Source organism: Dipodomys spectabilis, unplaced genomic scaffold (assembly GCF_019054845.1).
Source record: "Dipodomys spectabilis isolate Male_0828 unplaced genomic scaffold, ASM1905484v1 ptg000046l, whole genome shotgun sequence".
NCBI lineage: Eukaryota > Metazoa > Chordata > Mammalia > Rodentia > Heteromyidae > Dipodomys > Dipodomys spectabilis.
The window spans coordinates 586604-611571 of record NW_024870723.1 but is presented as its reverse complement, the minus strand read 5'-3'; the positions used below and the strand labels follow the sequence as shown (position 1 = coordinate 611571).

Genomic DNA, 24968 nt, shown 5'->3' with positions numbered 1-24968 from the left:
AGAGCACTAGCCTTGAGCTGAAGAGCTGAGGGACAGCACCCAGGCCCAGAGTTCAACCCCCATGACCAACAACAACAACAAAAAAAATTGAAGACTGAATAGCCTAATGGCTTTGTCAGAGCACTGGCCCAAAGCCCAACTGTCCCTTTTCATTATTCTGCAACCTTGGATATAGTTTCACTCCTATGTTTAAGCATACTCTCTGTTCTAAAAGGAGAGTGATGATGATGGTAATGTTGATGACAACAATGATAGTGTATCCCTTATTGGACACTCAGAAGACTGAGTTAAAATGCAAGCATGTAAGACAATGATTCCCAGTAAACATTAGCTGTATCTTTCTATATGCCCCGTGGGAAATGCATCTCAAATTGAATGAGTGTCACCTTCTAAGGATGCATTCCAGCAGATAAGAGGGATGGAGAGGCGTTTCAAATGGCAATGATATCAAAAAAGAGAAAAGAAAAAGGCTTTTTAAAATCACCATTTAAAAAATCCCAGCATAGCTAGGTACTGGTGGCTCACACCTGTTATCCTAGCTACTCAGGAGGCTGAGATCAGAGGATCGTGGTTCAAAGCCAGCCTGGACAGGGAAGACCATGAGACGCTTATCTTCAATAAACCACTCAGAAAACTGGAAATGGTACAGTGGCTCAAGTGGTAGAGTGCTCGTCTTGAGCTGAAGAGCAGAAGGATAGCGTTCAGGCCCAGAGTTCAAGTCCCCATGACCACCACCACCAACAACAAAAAAGCCCAGCACTAGCGACTTATGCCTGTAATCCTAGCTGCTCAAAAGGCTGAGATCTGAGGTCACAGCTCCCCTGTAGGGCACAGAGTTTGGGGACCCATTACACAGATGAGAAGCTACTAGTGGTGGGTTATATACACTAGTTAAAAGAGAAGCTCCTAAACCAGAATAAGGGTTTTCGGCCTCATGTCCAGAGTCTAGCTCAGTCTGTTGCCTCTTGGTTAAAACAAACATATGAGGTACAAACAATGAATAAGTGTCTAATCACCACCAAGCATAGCTATGTTGTGCTAAGCACAAAGCAACATACAATTCCCAATTCTTCCCTCTCTGCCTATCCAATATGAAGGCCAGCTTGGGCTACATAGCCAGACCAGACCCTGTCTCTTAAAACTAAGGAGATGTGGCTCAATAGTAGGGCAGCTGCCTGGCTTCTACCTGGTTTGGTCTTTAGCACTGAAGGAAAACACAGGTAGGAGAATACTCCTCTCTCTTTCTCTCTGAAGAGGGCAGTATGCAACCAAGGCCAAGCCACCTACTTAGGATTTCCTTCCAAGTCCTGAAGGCTGGGGGCAGTGCATTCCTAGGGAGCTTGGGCAGCTTGGGTTTCCAAGAGCTTATGTCTGACTGACAAACACATCTTCAGACATGAAATAGGATTCTTGAGGTTTGAGCACAGTTACAAGTTGCATCTCCTGGGAAGGCACTGAGTGCCAGCTGATACTAAGGTGGTTATGCACCATGCAAGCAAAAGTCCCCAACGATTTCTTTTTCTGTGCTCTTGTACTTGTCTGCCCTCTCAAATTGGCCTCTATGAAATTAAACAATAGCACCGCATTCCAGATGGTCTCTGATGTTTGCAGAAGAAAGTATTTCTTTTTCTACTAAGACTCAGTACAATGTGGCTCTGCCGCCTTAAAGAGCAAAATACCTTTTGGAAAAGATTTCCTTTACACAGAAATAAAATGTTTGCGAATGGAAGGATTTTAGCTCCTGGGATGCACTTATCAAGGCAATCGCCGTAATTATAATTAGAACACAAACTAACTGAAAGCTAAGCATGAAATACATTTGCAGCAAACCTGAACTGCATACAGCCAAGTCCTGTTTCATGGCATTTCCAGACATTCCATTAATACGGTTGGGGAATGGAGATTTATTTTTTCCCCTTAAATATATTGGTCTGATTGCATTAGAGGCTAGAGTTAAGAAGGAAGATTAAAGATCTATACTATGAACTTCTAAATGCAGAGCTATGCATTAGGTGTCAAACAGTAGTCTAATTGGTAATTTAAAAAAAAATCTTCCCCAGACTGGGGGAAAGTGAAAGGAGTGACATTGTCAAAAAAAAAAAAAAAAATGGCCGGGCGCTGGTGGCTCACGCCTGTAATCCTAGCTACTCAGGAGGCTGAGATCTGAGGATCGCGGTTCAAAGCCAGGAGAGACCGTGAGACTCCTTTCTCCAATAAACCACCAGAAAACCGGAAGTGACGCTGTAGCTCAAGTGGTAGAGCGCTCGCCTTGAGCTGAAGAGCTGAGGGACAGCGCCCAGGCCCAGAGTTCAAGCCCCATGACCGACCAAAAAAAAAAAAAATGTACTCACTATCTGACTTAGGAAATGGTAACCCCTCTATACAGCACCTTAATAATGATAATAAAATTATATTAAAAAAATCTTCCCTAGATACTCAGTCTGGAGCCAGGCCCACTGGGTGCCAGTGTCACATGTCTATAATCCTGTCTATTCAGGCTAAGATCTGACAATTGAAGTTCACAGCCAGCCTGGTAGACAAATCCAGGAGACTCTTGCCTCCAATTAACCTGCAAAGAGCCAGAAGTGGAAATATAGTTCAAGTGGTAGAGCACCAACCTTGTGTGGAAAAAGCCAAGCAAGAAAGAGTGCAAAGACGATTTCAATCCTCAGTGACGGCACACACACAAAAAAGTCCATTGGGTATTAATTTAAACTAAGACTTTGCTAGGGAAGTGAAGAACACTGACAATATTTAGGGAAATAGAGCTTTAATTCTTAGCTGCTAGGGAAAATATTAAACCACAAGTTTAATGTAAAAATACAGAAAAAATGCAGAAAGTCCATTTTTAGTGGTTCTTTGTGCAGATGATCCCTGTTTAACAAAACCCTTCTCACCTTCTCCCTTCATCCTGGGCTCTCTCAGCCGTTGCAACACTGATCTTGGGTTTAGCTTCACTTCTTTAATCTTCCTGCCCAGTTAGACTGTGTCCTTCCTTAAGAGCAGACTTTTGTCCCTTTATCCTGAGACTCCAGCACTGAGCACGTGGCCAAAGCACAAACAGGTGCTTGGAAAACATTGACTCTGAAGCGTGACCAAATCTATAAATGAGTTAAGTGAATGAAGGAATGAATGAGTGATCCATTTTCCCTTCCCTCAGGAAGGAGTCAGCCATGGCTACAACAGCAACAATTTTAGAAAAACCATAACAAAACAGGACATGCATGAGGTGTGTGTGTATGTGTGTGAGTGTGAGAGAGAGAGAGAGAGAGGAGATTAATTATGCATCTCCATAGAAGCCACTTTTAAAGGGCTTTTCCTTAGCATGTCTGGGTGTCTGAGAGAGGGGTCAATGATGACAGACCCTGGAACATGTCTTGTAATACAGGCTCATTTTGTTTGGGGCAGCATGGAATGTGATTCCCACAGCCATGTTCTTATATATATATATATATTTCCCTATACTTTGTACTTTGAGGTAACATACATGTGTAAGAAAGAGTACACACTCTATGCTACATAGACACCTATTGCTACAATCTACCCAGTTGATTAGGTCTCCACCAATCTGTGTGTGTGTAACAGAGAGAGAGCGAGCGAGCGCAGGGGTGGGGGCAAGGGGACCAGGCTCCGGCCTGATCTATGGAAACACAGGCTTGGCTCCTGTGACACCTGCATCTGCCTGTATTCATTTCTTGCAGACTCCAAAGGTCCACGGAACATTTGAACTTGTACGTGTGCAAGAGGATGAGGGAGGGGGAGAAACCATTTTAAGGGAGCAAAGCCCAGCCTGAAGCTCCCGGTATTTTAGTCACAAAAGTTAGCTAGCGCCCCCCCTCTCCCTCCCCCCCCCCCCCAAGCTAGCTGTCTAATTGCAATAAAGCGATCCGCCCAGGAGCGGTTTTGTGCTTCCCCCCCTCCCATTCCTTCCACCCCTGAGGCTGCAGCAGTGGGGGGTCCACACGGCTCCCCAGGGCTCCTCCTCCCCTCCCCTCCCAGCACACCTCTTCCCCCCCCACCCCCCACCCCAGGCTGGACTGTTTCACCCCGTCTCCAGGCAACCGCCAGGCGCGCCGGGCGGGACGTCATTTCCTGAAGAGCCCGCGGGGGAGGGGCGGCCGGGGGAGGGGCGAGGGGCGGGGCCAGGGCCGGGACGGCGGCGGCGTCGGAACTCGCTGGAAGGCTCGGCCCTCCCCCCTCCTCCCCCCGCCCCTCCGGGCTGCTCAACAGTTCGCAAAGTCCGGGCTCGCGGCGCGGCGGCGGCGGCGCGGCTCCGTCTGCGCCCGGGCGGCGCAGGGGTGCGGGGGCCCCTGGGCTGCTGCATCCCCGGGCTGCCCGGGTCATGCCCCGCACCCGCTTGCGGGACGCCCGCTCCTCGGGCTACGACGCTGGCGCTCTGAGCCTAGATCGACCCGCGCCCTAACTTCTGACTTTGGTGGGGGGGGCCCCCAGCCCTAGAGGGGGACCCAGGCGTGGTGCGACGGGGCGGTCGGCTTTGCGGCGCCCCCCCCCTCCAGCCACTCGTCGTCTCCGCGCCCTCCAGGATGTAGCCGCCGTCTCCGCGCCCCGCCGGCCTCCAGCGCCGTCTCTGCACGCCCCCACCGGGTCTCCAGCGCCGTCTCTGCGCCCCGAGCCTCCAGCCGTCTCTGCGCCCCCCGGGTCTCCAGCGGCGTCTCTGCGCCCCCCCCCACCGAGTCTCCAGCGCCGTCTCTGCGCCCCCAGGCCGTCTCCGCGCCCCCTCTCTCAGGATCCAGCGGAAGTTTCTGCGCCCCCCTCCCCGCATCCTTTCATCCACACTCCAGCCGTCGTCTCCGAGCTCCACGGAACCCAGACTCCGTCGTCTCCCAGGATCTAGCCCCGTCTCCGCGTCCCCGATCCCGTCCCCAAACCCCGACTCCCACCGGTGACCTCGGCGCTCCCCGGAACCCAGCGGTGGCGCCCGCGCCCCGCACCGCGCGCGCCCGGAGTCCGGCGGGCCTCGGCGGGGAGATGAACGCGCAGCTGGACGGCCTGTCGGTGAGCTCGTCCTCCACCGGCTCGCTGGGCTCGGCGGCCGCGGCGGGCGGCGGCGGCGGCGGCGGCGGCGGGGCCGCGGGGCTGCGGCTGCTGTCGGCCAACGTGCGGCAGCTGCACCAGGCACTGACGGCGCTGCTGAGCGAGGCGGAGCGGGAGCAGTTCACGCACTGCCTGAACGCCTACCACGCGCGCCGCAACGTCTTCGACCTGGTGCGCACCCTGCGCGTCCTGCTGGACAGCCCGGTCAAGCGGCGCCTGCTGCCCATGCTGCGCCTGGTCATCCCTCGCTCCGACCAGCTGCTCTTCGATCAGTACACAGCTGAAGGCCTCTACCTTCCCGCCAGTACCACCACCCCCTCCTACAGGCAGCCCTCTTGGAGTGGCCCCGACGGCACCGCCGCCGTCGCCACCACCACCACCGGGCCGGGGGAGGTGCGCTTGGTGAGCCTGCGACGTGCCAAGGCCCACGAGGGCTTGGGCTTCAGCATCCGCGGGGGCTCGGAACACGGCGTCGGGATCTACGTGTCGCTAGTGGAACCCGGATCCCTGGCTGAGAAGGAGGGGCTGCGGGTTGGAGACCAGATTCTGCGCGTCAACGATAAATCTCTGGCCCGAGTGACCCACGCAGAGGCTGTCAAGGTAGGGAGGTGGTGTGGTTTGGGGAAGTGCTAAGAGGGCAGAGTGGTGCAGTTCCTTCAGTAGCTCTGTGCTGTGTGTCCCCCGTTTTTGTTTGGTTTGGGGTTTGTTGTTGATGTTAAAGCAGGAATGTTTTGTTCATGGAACTCATAGGCACCGAGCATTCACGATGTTTTGCTTTTGTGGGACCTAAAAGGCTTACCCCCGAGTAAATGTCTTAATTATACAGTATGAGTGGCGCTGCCAGTTGCTCGCATTGAAGATATAACAGTCCCTGCTTGGCCTAGGGTTAGGAACTGTAGCTGACCTGAGCTGGCCCTGTTTTGACTCTCCTGATCTCTTAGAGTTTTTTTGTTTGGTTTGCCTTTGGTAGTTCTGGTTGCTCTAAAGTAGATTGAGCAGTATGGATGATCACAGCACTATGGCTTTACCCTGCTGCAGGTGGCCAACTTGGGCAGCTCGGAATGGATCAAATGCAGCAGCATCTGAGCCAGAGAAGTGGCCCCTAACCTGGGTGAAAATGAAGCTACTGCCTGGGTGTCATAAAACAAATCTCCTCAGCCTCAGGAGTGTATTTGTGCTGTTAGCTTCTGGTGATTGAATTGTGCAGTGCAAAGGAGGGTGTGTGCTTGCTGATCTCGAGGCCCAGGGCTAGTGAAAACCAGTAGGAGATGGTTTGTATTTGGCCCACTGATAGATTCAAGGATCCCTGGAATGCTCCAAACCTCACTTCTCTTATGTGCAAGAAGCAGAGTTGTTGTCATTGTTGTTGTTGTTGTTGTTGTTTTCAGGGGGTGGGGGTGCAGTGTGCAGCCTGCTTCTGCAGAGAAATGCTTCTCAGGGATTTGGCTTGGTCAGTGATCCCCACCCCTATTCCTCTCTCCCCTGCTTCTTAGTCCTCAGTACTCATGTTCTGAACGCCAGGGAGAGTCTCCTGGCAGCAAGGAAAGGTCTAGGCAGCAGAGGTCCAGGTCTGCCTCCTGGGTGCTCTTCAGTGACCTGTGGCCAGGTGAGTGGAGCTGACTGCACAGCTGTACACAGGACGCCACCATCTCTGTCTAACCTTGGCTTCTCTCGTGGCCTTCCCAGCTCATCCACCCATTTGGGGAGGCCCCTGAGGGTTTTGGAAACTTCTTCACGATTCCTGGAAAAAGGCTGATGCTAGATTGTTCCGGGTATGGCAAGCAAGGCTCTTGGTGGCTCTTTCCCCTCTGGCCTCACATCTCTCCCCCCACATCACTCTCTCTCTCTCCTTAATCTGACATTCCTTCCATACATTTATAAATAGTCCATTAGCCTTGGCCCTAAGAGGTCTAGAGTTCCCAGATGATAAATGTATTCTCTAAAGATACTTGATCCAAATGGTCATTTATAAATGGGGATTCAATTTTGGTGGCAGTTTGAAGAGACTGGGGGTAACTCAATCATCATAAGGTGAGAGACTTTGGAAATGCCAAAGTTAACCTGAACGTTAAAACACAGACTCTCCCTGCAGTTTGCACCCCAGAGCCAGCTGGACCAAAGGGTCGAGCTGCCTGGCTATAAGTTTCAGTTCGTCAGCATCACTTTAGTCATGCTTGGGACCTTCAGACAACACCACCTCCCCCCCCCAACACCTACCCTACACCTCAGTGCTGTTAAGCTGTGGTCCAGAGCTGCCCCAGGCTCCCAGCAACTTTAACAACTCTTGCTGCTTGCAGAGTGAAACCTCAGTCCTCCACACACAGTTTTGAAGCCTGAGCAAGAACACTTGCTGCTGAGTAGAGCCAGAGAGGAGCCAGACTGTGCTTGAGAGTACCTCTAAGCAAACCTGAGAGACGCTTTCTGCATCTCTTGCTTTTGCTTTTGTTTTTCTCCAAGGGTATTGCCAAGGCAGAATGAACTTCTGAGCAGGGTTGTCCTCTTCTGGCTGATGCTAGACACTCTGCCTGGAATAGACCCCCTCTAGCCCTTTAGGAGCAGCAACAGGAAAAATGAATGTTGTTTCATGTCATATGAACTTCAGGGAGAGAAGAGGATGGGCTTGGTTGGGGGTAGAGCTGGAAACAGAAGAGGAGGAAAAGGAGGAGGCCACACAGCAGGGTTGCACAGATGGTTCTTGTGACAGGGGAAAACCTGGAGTGCTGGTGACAGGCCCACAAAATGAAGAAGGCCAGCCAAAAGGGGTCTCTACTTCTCCACGAGGTACAGGCTTCACTCACTGGGAGCTGTGCACTCAGGACCTTTTGGTTTTTATTAATTTTTTTTCTGGTCCTAGGGCTTGAACTCAGGACTTGGACTCTGTCCCTGAGCTTTTTGCTGAAGGCTGACATTTTACCACTTGAAGCCACAGATCCACTTCCGGTTTTCTGGTAGTTAATTGTAGATAAGAGTCTCACGGACTTTCCTGCCTGGGCTGCCTTGGAACTGTGATCCTCAGATCTCATCCTCCTGAGTAGCTAGGATTATAGCACCCAGCGTCAGAACCCACATACTGCAGAGCTTGGAGCAGGCTGAGTGGTAAATACATACTATATTAAATGCTGCTAGCTTGGCCTCAGACTTTATTCTGGTTTTCTTGGCTTTTCTGTTTAGTTCTGTTTTCTGTTCCAGAGCTTCATATTTAGTCGAAGATGTCATTTCAGTCCCCTCCAGATCTGCTTCTTCCTCCATGATAGGAGGAGAGGGGAAAGAACCTCAAAGCTTCTCAAAAGGAGAGATTAATTCTATGTATGTGTGCATAACATGAAAGAAAATTAAATTAAGATAAATTGTAGGAGTCAAACAACTTTTGAATTTATGAATCACAGGGGAAGACAGCTCTTTTTTAAAAAAGAAAAAAGAAGGGATTACTCAAACCTATGGTTCCTCCCACCCCTCGACTTTTCTTTCTGACAAACTGAGCCATTCATTGCTACCCAGAGGAGCATGCTGAGGATTTCATTCACATCCAGTGCAGCCCTGTGCCTCTCTGAAGACCATTTGCCAGATTAGCAGTGACAGACCCCCATAGGGCCAGCCACTTACTATTTGCAATTATGTTGAAATGTTTGATTTTTGAAAAATCTATTTTGAATGAACAGGAGCCAAACCAGTAATAATCAAAAAGCAACTCCTTCAGAGGGTTTCAGCTTAATGTGTTCCATCAGCTGGCCAGATCCAGTGGCTGTGTAGCTTCGGACAAGTCATAGATCCTTTATGTCTTAGAGTGGGTGGGCCGGCGGCTAGTCAAGGTTCCTTCCAGCTGAGAGTCTGATGCTTTGTTTGGCATGTATGACCCAGAAGGCATGTAGAACATCTAATTTGATGACGTCTTGTTCTTTTGGAATTGCTTTCATTTAAGGCAAACAAAGTTGGCTAAGGCTTGGGAGATGAGGATCTTGGCATTCCAGGGTAGCATCATACCAAAGCAGGAAATTGATGGGTTACACACTGTACCAGTGAGAGCTGGACTGCTTTCTCTCAGCCCAAGAACACTGACCCTGGTGCTGTCCCAGAGCCAATGAGAACACTCAGTAGGGTTTTGGCACAAACTGCTCTGCCCAGGGAGCACTGGAAATCAAATCCACTTACTTGCTGACTTGCCCCCCCCCCCCCAGCTGTGTGGGTAGCAGCATGTGGAATATCCAGGTGCAACTGGAACGTCGTGTGTGTGTGTGTGTGTGTGTGTGTGTGTGTGTGTGTGTGTGTGTGTGTGTGTGTATTTTATCTCAGTAGAAATTAAACAGCTTCATCATCACCTCAGCAGGGACATCTAAGGAGCAAGTTAGAATTTGAAATGTCACAGGGGTTAGAGCTGGGGGCATAGCAGTAGAGAATGGGCCTTAACGTACACAAGGCCCAGGGTTTGATCCTCACCACTGAAAAAAAAACAAAACCCTGTTGATCAATAAAATAAATATTCTATAAGTTGGAAACCATTGCAGGCCCTGCCATTTAATTAGAGTTAGCATACCCTCCCTTCCTTTGCATAATAACCTGGAAAGAATGTGTCTGGATTAATATGTCATTATGTTTGGTTCAGCAGGTTCTAAATGACACATTTGTCATTTTACCATTGTACATGGTTAGCTGAAGACATGACACATTATTGCCATGGCCAACTTGGTATCTGAGAGGCAGCGTCTCCCACTGGCCCCTGTGCTGCAGTATGGAAGCGCAGGTTGAAGCTTTCCTCTGATCCTGTGCTTTCTTGGGTCCTATGAGTCCTGTCAGTGGCAACATACAGAAACTTAACTATTCCTAAGTCCTTGATTGAGTAGATTTTTTTTGGTTACCACATATCCAGAGTTCATGCAACACCTCAAGGGCCCATTTATTTAATTTAGCCTTATAGATTGATTTGGCTCAAACTAGCATTTAAGGGCCTAGAAAATGATGCCTCATAAAGCAAAATCCTCTTCCTATTGGTTCCTGTTCAAATGAGAGATGCATTCATAGGGTGCAAGAGAATGCTTATATTTTTAAGAATTGATTTAAGAAGAGATTTCTTTGCTTCCTGACTCGTCACTGGCCACAAGAGAGCTATACAAACACCCTAGTATTCGCTCTTGTTTTTCTGTCGTTCCCATTCTGCTGATAAACCCAGGGCTGTTTATTACTTGCCTTCAATTCATCATTTGGAGGGAGCTGCAAAGAGAGGTGTGATCCTGTCACCTCCTTGCCAAGGGGATTTGTGCATGATGTTGCTGGCTTCCTACCTGTGCTGCCTGCAGCCACCCTTGGGCACACAGTGGGAGTGCAAGAAGCCCCTCCTCCCTGTCAAGCACATGCAGCCCCACCATGCTGCCTGTGGCTCCTGCTCCCAGCCCTTGTAAGTTCTGCACAGGCGCTCAGAGGAGATTAGGTTCCAAGTGGCTTTCTGCCAAGGCTCTTTTATGACTTGGAAGGTCAGCCTTTGATCCCCATTGCTTCGGGACCCCAGATGAGTACCCACCAAGAACCAGAGGTCTGGTTAGAAGAAATAGATTTATCTGGAGGCAGCTGGAGGCTGAAGGATGAATCTTTCAAAAACAGATTCAGTTTCTCTTTTTTTTTTTTTCATTTTTAAAACCTCCAAGCAAGAATGTGGTATTAAGTCTAAGCTCACACAGATGCCTTGCTTGTGCCTCAGGGTGGGGGTGCTTTTGGAGAGTTTCTGCGCTGTGGTATTTCCGTTTACTTTTACAGCCTTGACAGGTGGGAAGGGTACAGATTGGGAAGTCAGCTCTTTGTGTTCTTCTCTCCACTTTCCTGGGGTCAGCTGTGGGGAGCAGCTCCACAAATTTTTAATTTTTGTGAACAGCTCTGGGTTTCCAGACAAACTGAGTGGGACAGCGGTTTTCCGTAGCCCATCTGTCCCCAGCCACATGGCCTACATTACCAACACTCACTAGTAGAACAGTACACTGGTCACAGTGATACATGCTGTCACCCAGAGCACCCACTGTTGGGCTTTCCTTTGGTTTACTCAGACACTGCTAGATAGATGGGGCTTTGACCTTAGTGGGTGTGGGGTGCATTTTGTCCCCCCCCCCCCCCCCCGCCCATGTTGCTTAATCTCCCCTAGGGGAGGCAGAGAGAGGAGGAGGTCATGTAAAGGAGATGATACTAGCCAGCCCAAGAACACCATTGGGATAAGGAGAGAATGGCCTCCACTGCCTGAGTTGTATAGCACTGTCCTAGAAGAAGGACAATGCCAGTCCCTGCCCAGAGCCAGACAGATGTTCCATGTTGTGCCTGACTTTAGGGACCTTTTGAGAGCCATCCAGAGTCTTCCCCTCCATGATGAAGGAGTCAGATCCTCTCATGGAGGCAGAGTGGCCCATCTCATCCTCCAGACTTTATCTGAGCCATAGCCTGTGGCTAGCACTCAGAAGTCAGAAATGAAGAGAACACAGCCTTTGTCCTCAGCATCATGGGGTGGGGGGTGGGGGTGGGGGGGGAGGGGGAGAGAACACAGGCACAGCCAGGCCAGCCTTTTAAGTGCTGGGTCATCTCATGCCTCTTCACCCCTGCCAGAACAGCACTCCTGACCCTCCTCATCCCTCCATCCTCAGTGCACCTGCCACCTCTAGAAGGACATTTCTTTACATCTGTTTACTACACGTACAGTCCATAAGAATCCAAATTGTCAATGCCTTGCTCCTTCTCCTAGCTCCAGCTCCTGACACACTACAGGTATTTAATAAATAGGTGAGCATTTACCCCACAGATGTAGCGATTTAATTCAATTGCCGTTGAATGTGGAACTCCCTCTTTGTGAATGTGAGATCCAAAGGAAGCCTGTGTGGCTGCAGGGTTGGCTGGGGAAGGGAAAACGGGTGTGTGCTTGACTGTGAAGCCTGCTGTATGGTATGTAGGCAGATCCCCTGACCTCTGAGCCTCAGTCTTGGGAGCTGTACAATGGGTGTGTCTACCTCCCACCTGCTTCCTTCCAGGAGGGCTAGGGGTAAACATGTTTCCTTCAGAACTATTTTCTGTCGAAAGCCTTTAAAAAAAAAAAGTGTCCTGTGCCTGGATGGACAACAGCACTTCCCACCCCTGCAGGCCAAAATCCACCCTGTGAGACCCCACTGGCAAGTCCATTTGTTACTTTGCTCTTAATTTTATAGCGACACGCCCAGAAGTGGGTTATTTGGGCAGCATGATTGTGTCTGATTCCAAAATAGAATCATTTATGCATTCCAAAGCAATCAATGAGCCAATTTGGGGTGAGATACATCTGGCTTTTTATTAAAAAAAAAAAGATTAAAAAAATACCTCTTCAGGCTTTAAGAAGCCCCAATATTCTGGTGAAGGCTGAGTCTCTAATAACCACACAGAGGTTTGAGAGCTGCTTTATTCTCTCCCAAGAATGCATAAGTGGATTTATTTTTTTGTCTTTTCCAGCGCCAGCACCTTTGCCTCCTTCCTCCGCTGAGATTTCCTGTTCCTTCTGCTAAATTGGCTGTGGCTTTGCTTCAGCCAGCAGCCAGTCTCATGGTTCTTTTTCCTCTCTACCTGAGTTTGCTCATATCAGCATCTTCTTAACCCCAAAGGCAGAGCAAATACATCAGTGTCCATGGATCCTTACATCGTCCCAACATGTCCCCTTTCCTAGATTCTAAAGCTTTGCTGAAATGACTTTTGAAAAGGGGTTTGCAAATATTCAGGGGGCAGGGACCACTGATGTGGTAAGTCACAAGCTCTCCATGAAGGTCTGAGTCCATGCCTGTGGTCTGGGGAGTTCTGCCTTCCTTCAGGTCTCCACTCCTACTGATACTTAGCCACATAAAGATGACCAGAGAGCCAGACCCACCCTGCCTGTCTGCAGCTACCGTGGAGCCAGATTCTAGGCACAGAGAGAGGGTCAGCTGGATCTGGGTTTACTGGACCGTGTTTCTTGGCATTGACCTTGGGAAGGTCCCTTTGCCTCTCTGACTCAGACATCTTTACCACAGAACCCGGCTGTCATCGTTGCATATCAAAAATTTGAAAACTATGGTCATGGAAGTCTCGTGGCAAGCATTGTAATGAAAAATATTATTGACTGCGTTCACTTGGCTTTGAAAATCCTGGTATGTCTGCTTGCTTTTGTTTTTTTAAGTGTCATTAGAAGGAAGTATCAGAACTCAGGGCTGTGTGATTGGGGTCAATTGTCTTGCATTGGCTATATACAGTCAATATTTCCACATAGAAAGCTTCTTTAAACATGTCATCGCTCCTAGCTGGCATTTGGTATCTGTATTGTTGCTTTGTGGCAGTAATAAAGCCCGGTGCATGAATGGAGCCTCCCTTCTGATTTTCTGGGAGGCAGACGAGACAGTGGTGTGGCCCAGCACCTGGGAATGCGACAGCCTTGTCTGCTATTGGCTCATCCCTCCCTGTACTCCCCAGCATCTCCCCCTGATGGATTCCCCCGGCAGTGGGAGGGTTGGAGGGGGAGGGGGGCATGAAGAGGAAGAAGGTGTGGCTGTTTTCAGAGCCCATTAAAACAATTAGTGCAGGTGAGGGGGATGATTTGTTAACTCTTGGCTTTAGAAAACAACTTGTCATCTATTTGAACCGCATCTGAAAAGAGGTGTGCTAGGCCTCAGGTCTAGGGTGCTGAGTAAGAAAAGAGATGCAGCCCAATTCCTGAATTCTCCTCCCATTTGAAAGATTCTGCTCCAAGGCTGAGCAAGGGGCTTTCCTTCTGTTCTTCCATCATCCTAACCTTGATGGAAAGGTGGGATCTTTTGTAACCCTTTCTGAATTTTTCTTTCCTGGTAACTCTGCTTCTGCCTGTCTCCTTTCTCAGGAATCCCATGCCAGCACTAGTGGCTCACACCTGTAATCTTAGCTGCTCAGGTTATTGAGTAGCCTGCACAGAAAAGTCTGTGAGATTCTATCTTCAGTTAATCAGCAAAATCCCGGAGTGGGTTGTATATGGCTCAAGTGGTAGAGTACCAGCTGTGAACAAGAAAACTCAGAGCATGAGGCTTTGAGTTCAAGCCATGTACCAACACACACACACACACACACACACACACACACACACACACACACAATTAATGTTTTCCAGATTTTTTTCCAGTTCTCTAGAACCTTCTTTCTCCTGCAAGAATCCCTTCTAATCCTTTTTTTTTGAGTCACTTCAATCATCAAAATGTACAATTCTTTTCTCTTAAATTCCTTCTTGTCTTCTCCAGAACGTCTGTTTCTCTACCTATTGTCTAGCCTTATCTGAACAGAATCTGTTGTTCCTCCCTTTTAAATGTAACTATTTATTTTGTTTTTTTTTTCACCTCTTCTTTCACATTGGGAATAATCTCCATTTGCTCTGGAAGGCCTGGCTTATCTTTTGTCTCTGATGACCCCATCTCCTCCTGCCCTCAAATTATAGATTGTCCCAAGCAAGTAGCCTTGGCCTGCAGTTCCTCTCCAGTCTCCCCTTGGTGATTGGCACCCGCCCCTGTGTAGTGAACTCTCTGAGCCTGACATCTTCCTTCCCTGCTTTTCTCCCTACCCTGTGCCTCAACTGCAACAGCCTCCTTGCAGCTCTGTCTGATGGTCTCCTATGGTTCACCCGCCCACTACTGCATCCTCCATCCTTACTTAATCTCTGAATTTACATCGGATCAAGCCATGTCTCACCCCAAAACATTTTCTTGAGTTGGGAGCCCATGTGACAGGGGCCAACCTCTTTAACTTGACTCTCAGCCACCTGGAATCTCATCTCTTTTGACCCACAGACTATTCTCTTCTCCAGCTAACTCCCGATGGATTCTTCATGTTGCCAGGCAGCACAGCCTCTGAACCAGCCTTAGAGCTCTCCACCCTTTGACACCTACTATCCCCATGAAGGACCAGGCCTCCACACATCACCCTCATCCCTGTCTGCTCCCTTCCACTGTTCCCATTTGTGGGGGATGGTCAAATCTTGAGCTCGGCTTCCTCCGTGGCAGCGCTGCCTGAGTCATAGAAGGTGTATTTCCTGCTGTGTTCTTCCTGCACCTTCTCTGATAATGACCTCCACAACGAGTGGAACCTACCAGGAGCCAGCCCTGGCTTCCATATCAATTCATTCAAACCTCACAAACAGCTCTTGCAAAGGGCTGGTCACTGGCCTGTTGTCACAGATCCAGGAAGTGGCAGAACAGGTGGTAAAGGCAGGTTTTGTTGACTTGCGTGGCTACAGAGAGAGGCAAGCACCCTTATGGGTGTCATCTCATGTGCTGGAGCCTGGGCACTTTGGGGCAGCTCCAAGTTCAGAGCTGGGCTCTTAGTAGCTTTGGGGGGGTGGGGCAAACTTTTTAAACCTCTCATTCCCAGATCTCTCCTTAGTACAACTGTGATGTGAGTGGTTGCTAGAAGACAGGCAAGTTACTGAACTTCTGTGTCCAGGCTTCCTCTTCGCTTGAAAATGGGGATACTGATGGCTGTGCAGGTAATGGATCAAAGCACCAGGCACATCTGTTGATCTCAACCTTTGATGAGTGCCTGGTATGTTCCTGCTGGATGATTCCCCTGGCACCAAAGAAGGTGGGAAATGGGTAGCACACATGACATGCTTATAAGATATAGCAGATTAATCAATAACACAGACCTTGGGGGTTTTTTGGTGTGGGTGGCAGTATTAGAGTTTGAATTCAGGCCCTTGTGCTTGCTAGGCAAGTACTCTACCATTTGAGCCATGCTTCCACCTCTTTTTTTTGTGCCTGAACCTTCATTAATGCCTCTCTCCGGAGCTGAGATGGTAGCTGTAGGCATGTCACTACATTCAGCTTGTTTCGTCGAGATGAAGGCCTCAAACTTTTCTCTGATCTGGCCTTGAACTATATTCTCCATCTCAGCTGCCTGAGTAGGTAGCATTACAGGTGTCTGCCATCACCCGTGGGAATCTGTGTGTGCCTTCAGGCTTCTGCTGGGGTTTGAGGTACACCCCTCCTGACTCTTCTTCATAGTTCCAAAGGAGAGGAAACTGGGAATCACAAGAGGTAACCAGTTATGGTACATGGGTGGGAACAAAAAACAGGATTAGGATTTGAAGCAAGGCCTGCCTGCCTTTGAACTAAGTGCATGTTTACTGTCCCTTCTCCTGCTGCTTCTAACAGAAAAGCAATGAGGTGAACAGCTCTGCATGGTGCAGGCAAGGGTGGGGATTCTGTGTGTTAACACAGCTCCAGCCGCAGGCCCTTTCCCAGGTCTGTTGTGTGCATTCTATTAAGTAGACCTCAGGGACAGGAGCAGCATTGGCACTTTTTGGCTTTCCCTCCTCTGTTATCTTTCATGCGGTGCCCTGACCTTTGTGGGCATTTTGTTTTGTGCATTGCCCATGGAAATTCTCTGGTAGATAACAATGACCTTGACTCAACACCCAATAGAAGAAGCCAGTGCCTGGAAGCCTCATGTCCTCAAAAACTGAAGTCAGGTCAGGTGCTGGTGGCTCATGCCTGTAATCCTAGCTACCTCAGGAGGCTGAGATTTGAGGACTATGGTTCAAAGCCAGCCCTGGCAGGAAAATCCGTGAGACTTATCTCCAATAGACCACTCAGAAAACCAGAAGTGGCACTGTGGCTCAAGTGGTAGAGCACTAGCCTTGAGAGGAAGAGCTGAGGGACAGCGCCCAGGCCCAGAGTTCAAGCCCCACAACCAACAACAAAAATACCCATATTGAAGTCAGAATTCATCTACCTGGCCACAAGCTCAGAATCCTGGGCCCTGGGAGGAGGAAATGAGGGCTGCTCTGGACTTGGGTTCGTAAGAAACCTGGGAAGAGAAAGCATCCACCGACACTCTTTGAAGTATGTGTTTTGCTTAAGGGTTTGTATTTCTTTCTGTATATATTTTAATGACCTGAGATGTATGAGTTCAATTATAAAATCTTGGAAAGCTCAGAAAAACACCTAAGGAAAAAAACCAAGATGCTAGATAATCCCTTCTAGGCAGAAGTAATCGTTCCTGACAGGTTGGCTCTTGTCTTTCCAATGTCCCGTATGGGGATTCTTCCTCACACCTGCCAGTCTGAACCTCCTTACCCAGCCTGCTTCTCCCCAAGCAGTATGTCACAACTGTTTTCCTACTTTGGTAAATGCTTCTGAAAAAAGATTTTTAATGATTGTGTGATACCTCGTAGAGAAGAGATACACGATTTATTTGACTAATTTCTTCTGGTTGGGCAGTTTTTTCAGTATAATCCACACTACAGCTCTCTGTCCCCTCACACATTCATCTTTACGCAGGTCACTAATGGTTCCTTGGGCTGTCTTTCTGGAGGTGGCTTTGGCTCAGGGGAGATGCAGAATTTTAAAGCTTTTGATAATTCTTGCCAAACTGCTCTTGAGAAGGAAATTTATTTGGTTTTTAACCAAAATTAGCAACATGTGAGACTTGTCACTTTGACCCAACAATGCCAACGCTAGATGATTTATTTCTTTTCTATTTTCTCAAACTGATGGGCAAAAAAAAAAAAAATCCTGTTTTAATTTGAATCACTTAGGTAGTAGAGTGAACTTCTTGGCATATTTTTGGAGTGCAAATGTACTTATGGTTTTTTTTTAATTTTATTTTATTTTATTTGTGAACATACTGTACAGAGGGGTTACAATTACATGGGCAGGATAATGCGTACATTTCTTACCAAGCATTGCAGCCTCCTCCTTTGTTTACCCTTCACATCCCTTCCCAGCCTCCCCCCTCCCCCTCAATCCCAATCCTTCTCCCCCCCTCCCCCGTACTTATGGTTTTGGTGTTGACCCTATTTGCTATCCAATACCCGTTCAATAACAAGATTTATATTTCATCGTTGTTAGTTCTAACCGTCTTTTCTTTCTGCTAGCTACTAAGTCCATTTTTGGCATTGTTTTTTGGTTTTGTTTTTGTGCTGGCAATAGGGCTTGAACAACAAGCACCATGCTCTTGTCTAGATTGTTTTTGCTCAAGAACAGTGCTCTACCACTTGAGCCACTTCGGGCATTTTTCTGGTTAATTGGAGATGAGTCCCTTACATTTGGTACCCAGGCTGGCTTCAAATTGTGATCCTCAGATCTCAGCCTCATGAGTAGCTAAGATTACAGGCAGGAACCATCAGCACCTGGTCTAGGTCAGTTTTTAAAGACGTATATCCATTTATCTTGAGCTCAAGTTCTTAAGGCTCAGGTTGAATTAAACTGGAAGCACATGATCTTTTCAACTGAGAATAGTCAGAAATAGGTGGGTGGCAGGGGTCTAATGAGTCTGGGAAGAGAGTGAACCCTAGTAAATGTATCTACTCATGGGCTAAGAAAGTGATAGTGATAGAGACAGATATTGCAGGTGGATGGGGCATTCAGCCTGGCCAATGAAACACTCTGTAAACCCATAAGGCTCATCTGGAGGGATTATATTTATGACACCTAGCATCTTGTTAGTTCTTCCTTAAAGGAAGAAAAAAAGAACAAAATTTAAAAGGACATTTGTAAAGCAATTTACTTAAATTATAAGGGACTGAAAGCTAGGCTTAGTGGGTAATTGAAGAATTGCATTGAAAAGGAATCAATATCTTGCTGGAATCTGTTCTGTCCTCATCTTGTGAGTTGTTTTGCAAAAGGTGGGGGATGGGGTGTTGCTCTTAGCTATCACTTTTTTGCAGATTTCTTGCAGCTTGATCCCCAAGGTCAGACGTTCCCTCTTCCCCTTTCTTTGATTACTGATTTTTATTTTTCCTTCAGCCTGTAGGAGCAATGACATTGGCGAGCAGGGGCTTTCAAATGTCAGTCTCTGTCCCAGCTGCTGGGAACTCGGTATTGCTCCGGCTGGAGCAAATGTTTCTTCTATTCCACGGAAACGTTTTAAGAAGGTCAAAGTCTTAAAGAAACCAGGGAGGAGCGAATGATCCATTGACTTTTTAAATCCTACCTTGCGAGGCTCAAGTGAAAGACAAATTTCAGTAGCGTTGCAGAGAGTGCAAGAAGATGTCCCGGCGTCCCTGGCTTCCTACCTAGTCACCCTTCACTGCCTGCCACTGCTTGGCCTTGTTTTCCCCAGCAGTCACACTCCCTCCACGTGGGGCCCCCTGCTTCCTCGTGATCTTCTTTCCTATCTATGCCATGCTTTCTGTGGACCCTCGTGTCGAGCTGCATGTTGGAGGAGGGGTTCTGGAGGGCTCCACACACACCCTTGCACCAGCTCATTCCTCCAGGGATATGGCAGCTCCAACAGGCAATGTAGCTGCACAGAGCTGGAGTAGATGGGTCGTGCCATGGCCCCCTGAGGGACACACAGATGTTGGTGATGAAACAGTGAATGCTTACCACACACTGCCCACACATGTCATCATTCCAAAAGAATGATGGATTTGGGGGTTTGCGTTTACGGGAATGCTCCCCAGTCACTTGCGTTAAGTCAGGCGTGGTGGCTCGCCTCTGTCATCTCAGCGTGGCAGGAGGTTGAGCTTGATTGGGAGGAGTGTGACTCTAGGCATGAGGGAACAGTTCATGAGACTGCATCTCAACAAAAATAAAGCTGCTTGGATTGGAAGCTACACCAGCTATGGAATGAAGCATAGATAGGAGAATTTCCTTCCAGGCTGGCCCAGTCAAACAGTGATAGCCTATCTTAAAAAATAACCAAAGCAAACGGGGCTGGAGGCATGGCTCAGTGGTGGAGCACTTGCCTAGCAAGTGCAAGGCCTGAGTTGTTTCAAGCCCTAGTATGACCAGAAAAAAAAACAAAGAAAAGCTTAAGTTCAGCAGCTGCAGAGTGTTTTGGGGCACAATGAGGGAGAGTTGGGAGGGGCAGCAGAGTTATTGTTCAAGGCACCGGGTCTCCAGCTGCAAAGAGTATTCTAATTCCAGAGATGCGCTTAGATTTCGGTGCTCGTTTATCCTCTCAGTGGAGGTATTACTGGGCCTCTACCATGAGACAGGGATGATTTAACTGTATCTTTAAACCCTACCTATCTCATTTACTTGTTTGTTCACATGTCCCTAATTCATATTCTTGTGTTAAAAGTAATGGAGTGGCTGAAACTAAAAATAACTCACCATAAAAAAGCAGAGGGATTAGAAATGATATTACTGTGTGTGTGTGTGTGTGTGTGTGTGTGTGTGTGTGTGTGTGTGTGTTTCATCTTTGAATTCTCAGCTTTGGAGAGCCAAGGTAAAAAGAGAAATGGATTCTAGGGAAGTCATCGGTACTTCTAAAGAGGCAGTGCCCACTTACTGATGGCTGACTGTGTCTTCCTTCCCTGTAGCTTTCAGTAGACTCACCTAAAACTGATATATTTTCTTCATATTGATGCACCTGGACTCTAACAGAATATTCCCCTCCCTTCTTGGGCTGTTGAGAGGAAGAAGCATAGCTAAAATTGCTGGATGCATATAGGCATTGTCATCTGAACTTTCAGAGTAGGAGCAGCACGTGCAAAGTTCTGATGTGGAAAAGAGCCGGAGCACCTGATACTGTGAAAAAGCTCAGGTGACTGGGTGGGGGATAAGGCTGCCAGGTGGCCCAAGATGCACTGGAGGGAGGAGAGCTGCACCCAAGGGCCACAGGGAGAGCTCTCAGGGCAGTGACAGGGTCCATGCATATTCTAATGGCTGGTCTTCAGGGCTTATTAGGGGGCTGAGAAGGAGCCTGGAAAGCCCTTTCAAGACTACCCCTTGTCTGTCTTATGGCTTGAACACCCTTAAGCCCACTGATAAAATGGCTGTGGGTAGAAGGGAAAGAGACATGAACATAGAAAGTCCAAGATTCAAATCCAAACTCTACCTCTGATCTTGTGACCTTGAGTAAGACAGGTCACCACCCTGGTTTTCCTTCCTCACCGGTGGGATGATGGGAAGAAGACTAGACATGGCTAGTACTGCAGTTTTGCTGGTGCGTCCCAGGAGTCAGGCCCAGCACAAGAAGAGCCCCCTCAGTCCTCCTGGAGTCCACCTGTAGCAGGTGATGGAGCTGAGGCCCAGGAAGTGGGTTGTGTGCCTAAAATGTCAGAGCTAGGAAGGGGTGGAGATACCTTTATGTTGATACCTTGCCATGCTTTATCTTATTTATTTTAAGCAGTGCTAAGGTTTGAACTCAGGGTCCTACGCTTACCAAGCATGGCACTCTTAATTCTGAGCCACATCTCTAGCCATTCGTTTTTTGTGTGCAGGTTATTTTTGAGATAGAGTCTTGCAACCAGCCCAGGTGTGCTCCTAAGCCTATTTTAGGCATTTCATCAAAGCTAGGGTGACGGGGCTGGGAAGGTGGCTCAGTGGTAGAGCGCTTGCCTTGCGAACATGAGGCCCTGGGTTCGATTCTTGAGCACCACATAAGCAAAAAGAAAAAAGCCGGAAGTGGCGCTGTGGCTCAAGTGGTAGAGCGCTAGCCTTGAGCTGAAGAGCTGAGGGACAGAGTTCAGGCCCCATGACCGGACCCCCCCCCAAAAAAAGCTAGGGTGACAGATGTTCAGCTGTCTGTGGGGGTCTCCTGAACTCTTCAGCCTGGATTAGCCATAAACCATGAACTTCTCAATCTCAGCCTTCCAAGCAGCTAGATTATAGGCATAGTCAGCAACACCTAAAGATGCTCTGTAATACTTATAAGGGCTCAAGATTTAGCTCCCATTGTAAAATAGAGCCAACATTTGTTCTAGAGATATCTAGAGCCTGGGGAATGCATTGAGGAAGGAGATTCTGCTCTAGGGGAGCAAGGCATCCTGAGTGAGTTTCAAAGCCTTAATTCAGTGCTGCCCCCGGCTGGTGACTGTAGAAACACAGCAGGGAGATACTCTGTTCCCCTAGTAGAAACTGGTTGCACAGGAATGAAGATGCAATGTGCATGCCTTAGTCCAGAGACTAAGGTACTCTTATCAGGTGTTTGTGCTGGCAAAAAAAAAAAAAAAAAAATGAGAACATAAATGCCCATTGATTGGGAAGTGACAAGTTCATGATAGTGAGTCCCTTCCAGGGAATGGGGTAATGCAGGGACGAGGTGAGGGAAGGTCCTCAAAATTAATTTGAGATGGGAAAAATCATAAACTGTGAGCCCATGTGTGCAAGAATCAGGAGATAGGGTTGCATGTGTCTACAGACATGTTTATAAAATGACAGAACAAGCCAGGAGAGACAGTAAGCCCCATGGGAAAATGACCTCCATGAATGGCTGCATTCTGGGTTCTTTACTGGATAAATACGTAACCTTGTGGAACTCTTGCCCATGACCAGGTCGTGAGTACTTTAGCCATACTGATTGTTTTAATCCTTGAAACCACTCTGTGAGATGCTATCATCCATGCCCCACTGTACGCATGTCCACCCTGGGAAATGGGAGCACGGACTGGTCATATGATGTATCTGAAGCTACAGGTGGCAGAGCAAGGGCGGTGAATCCCTGGCCTAGCTTCAGAGCTGTGATTCTAACAGCTCCCTCTGCCTCTGCCCAAATTCCAACATGAGGCACAGAGTTGGATGCTCACATGGTTGTGGACTGGTGACCTTAGTTTGCTTGTCTCCAAGTCTACAGTGCTGTTCTCTTGGTACTAATCTGACTATATTCCTGTGGGTTCTCAGCATATGGAAAACTTATTAAATATCTTGTTGAATGGATGGCTGAGTGAATGGATGGATAGATGCATGGGAAGATGGATGGATGGATGGATAAATAAATAGATAGGAGGATAGATGTGTAGAAGGGATGATGAATGTAAAGGAACAGGAAGAGAAAACAGCATTAAGAGTGTCGCAAGGAATTTGCCTGTTACAGTCTTTGTGACTTTTTGCGGGGGGCAGTCTTGAGGTTTGAATTCAGGGCCCGGGCACTATCCTTGACCTTTCTTTTTTTTTTAATTTTTATTTTTTTGTGAACACACTGTACAGAGGGGTTACAATTACATGGGCAGGTTAATGCGTACATTTCTTATCAAGCATTGCAGCCTCCTCCTTTGTTTACCCTTCACATCCCTTCCCAGCCTCCCCCCCATCCCCCCGCCCTGTCCCACCTTCCCCCCCCCCACCAACATTGTAAAGCTCGTTTTCGACATGACATCTTGTACTTCTCATTGTTGCAACAGGTCCACCTGTATCATTAAATGACTTGTTTTTCCCCATCTCCTCTACAAGTTATACTGACATCAAATATAGTGAAAGCATATCCTTGACCTTTCTGTGCTCAAGGCTAACACTCTGCCACTTGAACTACAGCTCTACTTCTGGCTTTTTTTTTTTTTTTTTTTGTAATTAATTGGAGATAAGAGTCTCACAGACTTTCCTGCCCAGGTTGGCTTTGAACCATGATCCTCAGATCTCAGCCTCCTCAGTAAGTAGGGTTACAGGCGTGAGCCACCAGCACCCAGCTTGTCTGCTAGTCTTAAAGACAGGATAATGAACATGACTCAGAGCCTGTAGTGCAGCTGGCAGCAGAAGTGTTCTGGATGTCCTTGGAAGAGAGAGAGAGAAACAGTCATAATCTGGGAGGGCTTCAAGGGGGTGGTGGGAAAAGAGCTGAAGAGTAAAGCCAGGACAGGTATGAAAGAGAAAGGATAAAGGGCAGAAAGATGTTTCTTATGAAGAGGAAAGTTGTCGGGGTGAGGAATGTCTAGGCAATGTACATTATCTTAATAATCTTTTCAACAGTTGCTTTGGAGATGCAGGACTGAGTGCAACCATGTTAGGTTGTTTGCTCAGTATCGCACAGCAAGTCACCAGCAGGAACAGGATCCTTACATAGTAGGTGTGAATCTGTAGCCCCAGCCTTACAAGGTGGGGTCAGGAAAAGCACCGTGTTTCCTGCTTTCTTCCCTTCCAAGTCACCAACCTAGGTCTCATGATGTTCTGCCTCCAAAGAGAGAAGAATCATGCCCTGAAATAAGCCGAGTGACTCACCATTCCCTGTGGTCCCTTGGGACTTCTCCAACGTGTGTTCCCGCTTGCTCAAGCATCTGATAGTCTCGTACCCTCTGTGGTCCACTTCATGGCCATGTTCAAGCGTGTGTGCAGTGTGGTGTGAATACATCCCCTTGGTCCTACTCTGGCCCTGGCTCTTCCTCAGTCTCCTGCCAGGCACTGTATCAGACTGATCTATGATTTGAGGGCTTCCAAGTCAGCTCCCACCAGCTGAGTGAGATATTTACCTCCTGAGAGCATGAATGCAATAGCGAGTTGTTATGTTTGCAGAACTGCACATAGAATTTACATTTCCATAATCCTAAGAGTCTTTCAGTGATGGATGGTATCTGCACCATGCCACCTGCCAAGTCAGATCAGGATTGCTGAGCAAGCTGAGCCGGGGCATGAGCCCCTGGGTTGGGTTTTGCTGGTAACCCAGGATGACAGACATGGGAGCGTAGCTCTCTTGTGACCACCCTTGCAGGCAGAGGATGCCCCTCGGCTCTCACAGTCAACAGTGCCGGGAGTGCAAAGACAGATCCTCTGTTTGCAAGAGGGGAAAGCAAAACACATGGAATAGATGTTTGGTGACTTGGGAGAAGTGGCACAGCCCGTAGATAATCAATTCAGAAGACTGGCTGATCTGCCACGGAGAGGGCTGTGACTGGCAGAGGTCATATGACTGGCAGCATGTACAGGTAGAGCATGCAGGTTGCTTTTGTGCAGGTGTTGCATGTGACTTACCTCCCCTCTCAAAGCAGTGGGGTGACATGGTGACCTCCAACTACCTTTGACAATTCTGTTAGATGTGCATTTCCCTGTACTCAAGACTTCTATCTGCCTTGCTGTAGGTGGGAGGGTTTTCTGAAACCCTATCAGCTCTTACCTGCTCATGTGGAGCCTCAAGGACCAGGTATGGACCAGGTGCAAGTATCTGGGTCAGTGACCTGTAGCAATACCAGCCAGCGGCTTACTCCCAAAATGGGGAAACTGAGGGCCATTCTCCAGTTCCAGCTTATACACCTGCCTGTCCCAGAGAGCCTGCTT

At 48.3% G+C, this 24968-nt stretch overlaps 1 protein-coding gene across 3 annotated transcripts in view; it reads left to right on the top strand.

Annotated features, from left to right (window-relative positions):
• The first annotated feature begins 4989 nt into the window (after positions 1-4989).
• The window catches only part of Whrn (whirlin), a 64404-nt gene continuing 44425 nt past the window's right edge, over positions 4990-24968 (top strand). For all 3 annotated transcript variants that reach the window (XM_042678765.1, XM_042678764.1, XM_042678763.1), the window contains exon 1: positions 4990-5655. In XM_042678765.1, coding sequence (XP_042534699.1) covers positions 4990-5655 — 666 coding nt within the window. The remainder of the gene's footprint in view (positions 5656-24968) is intronic.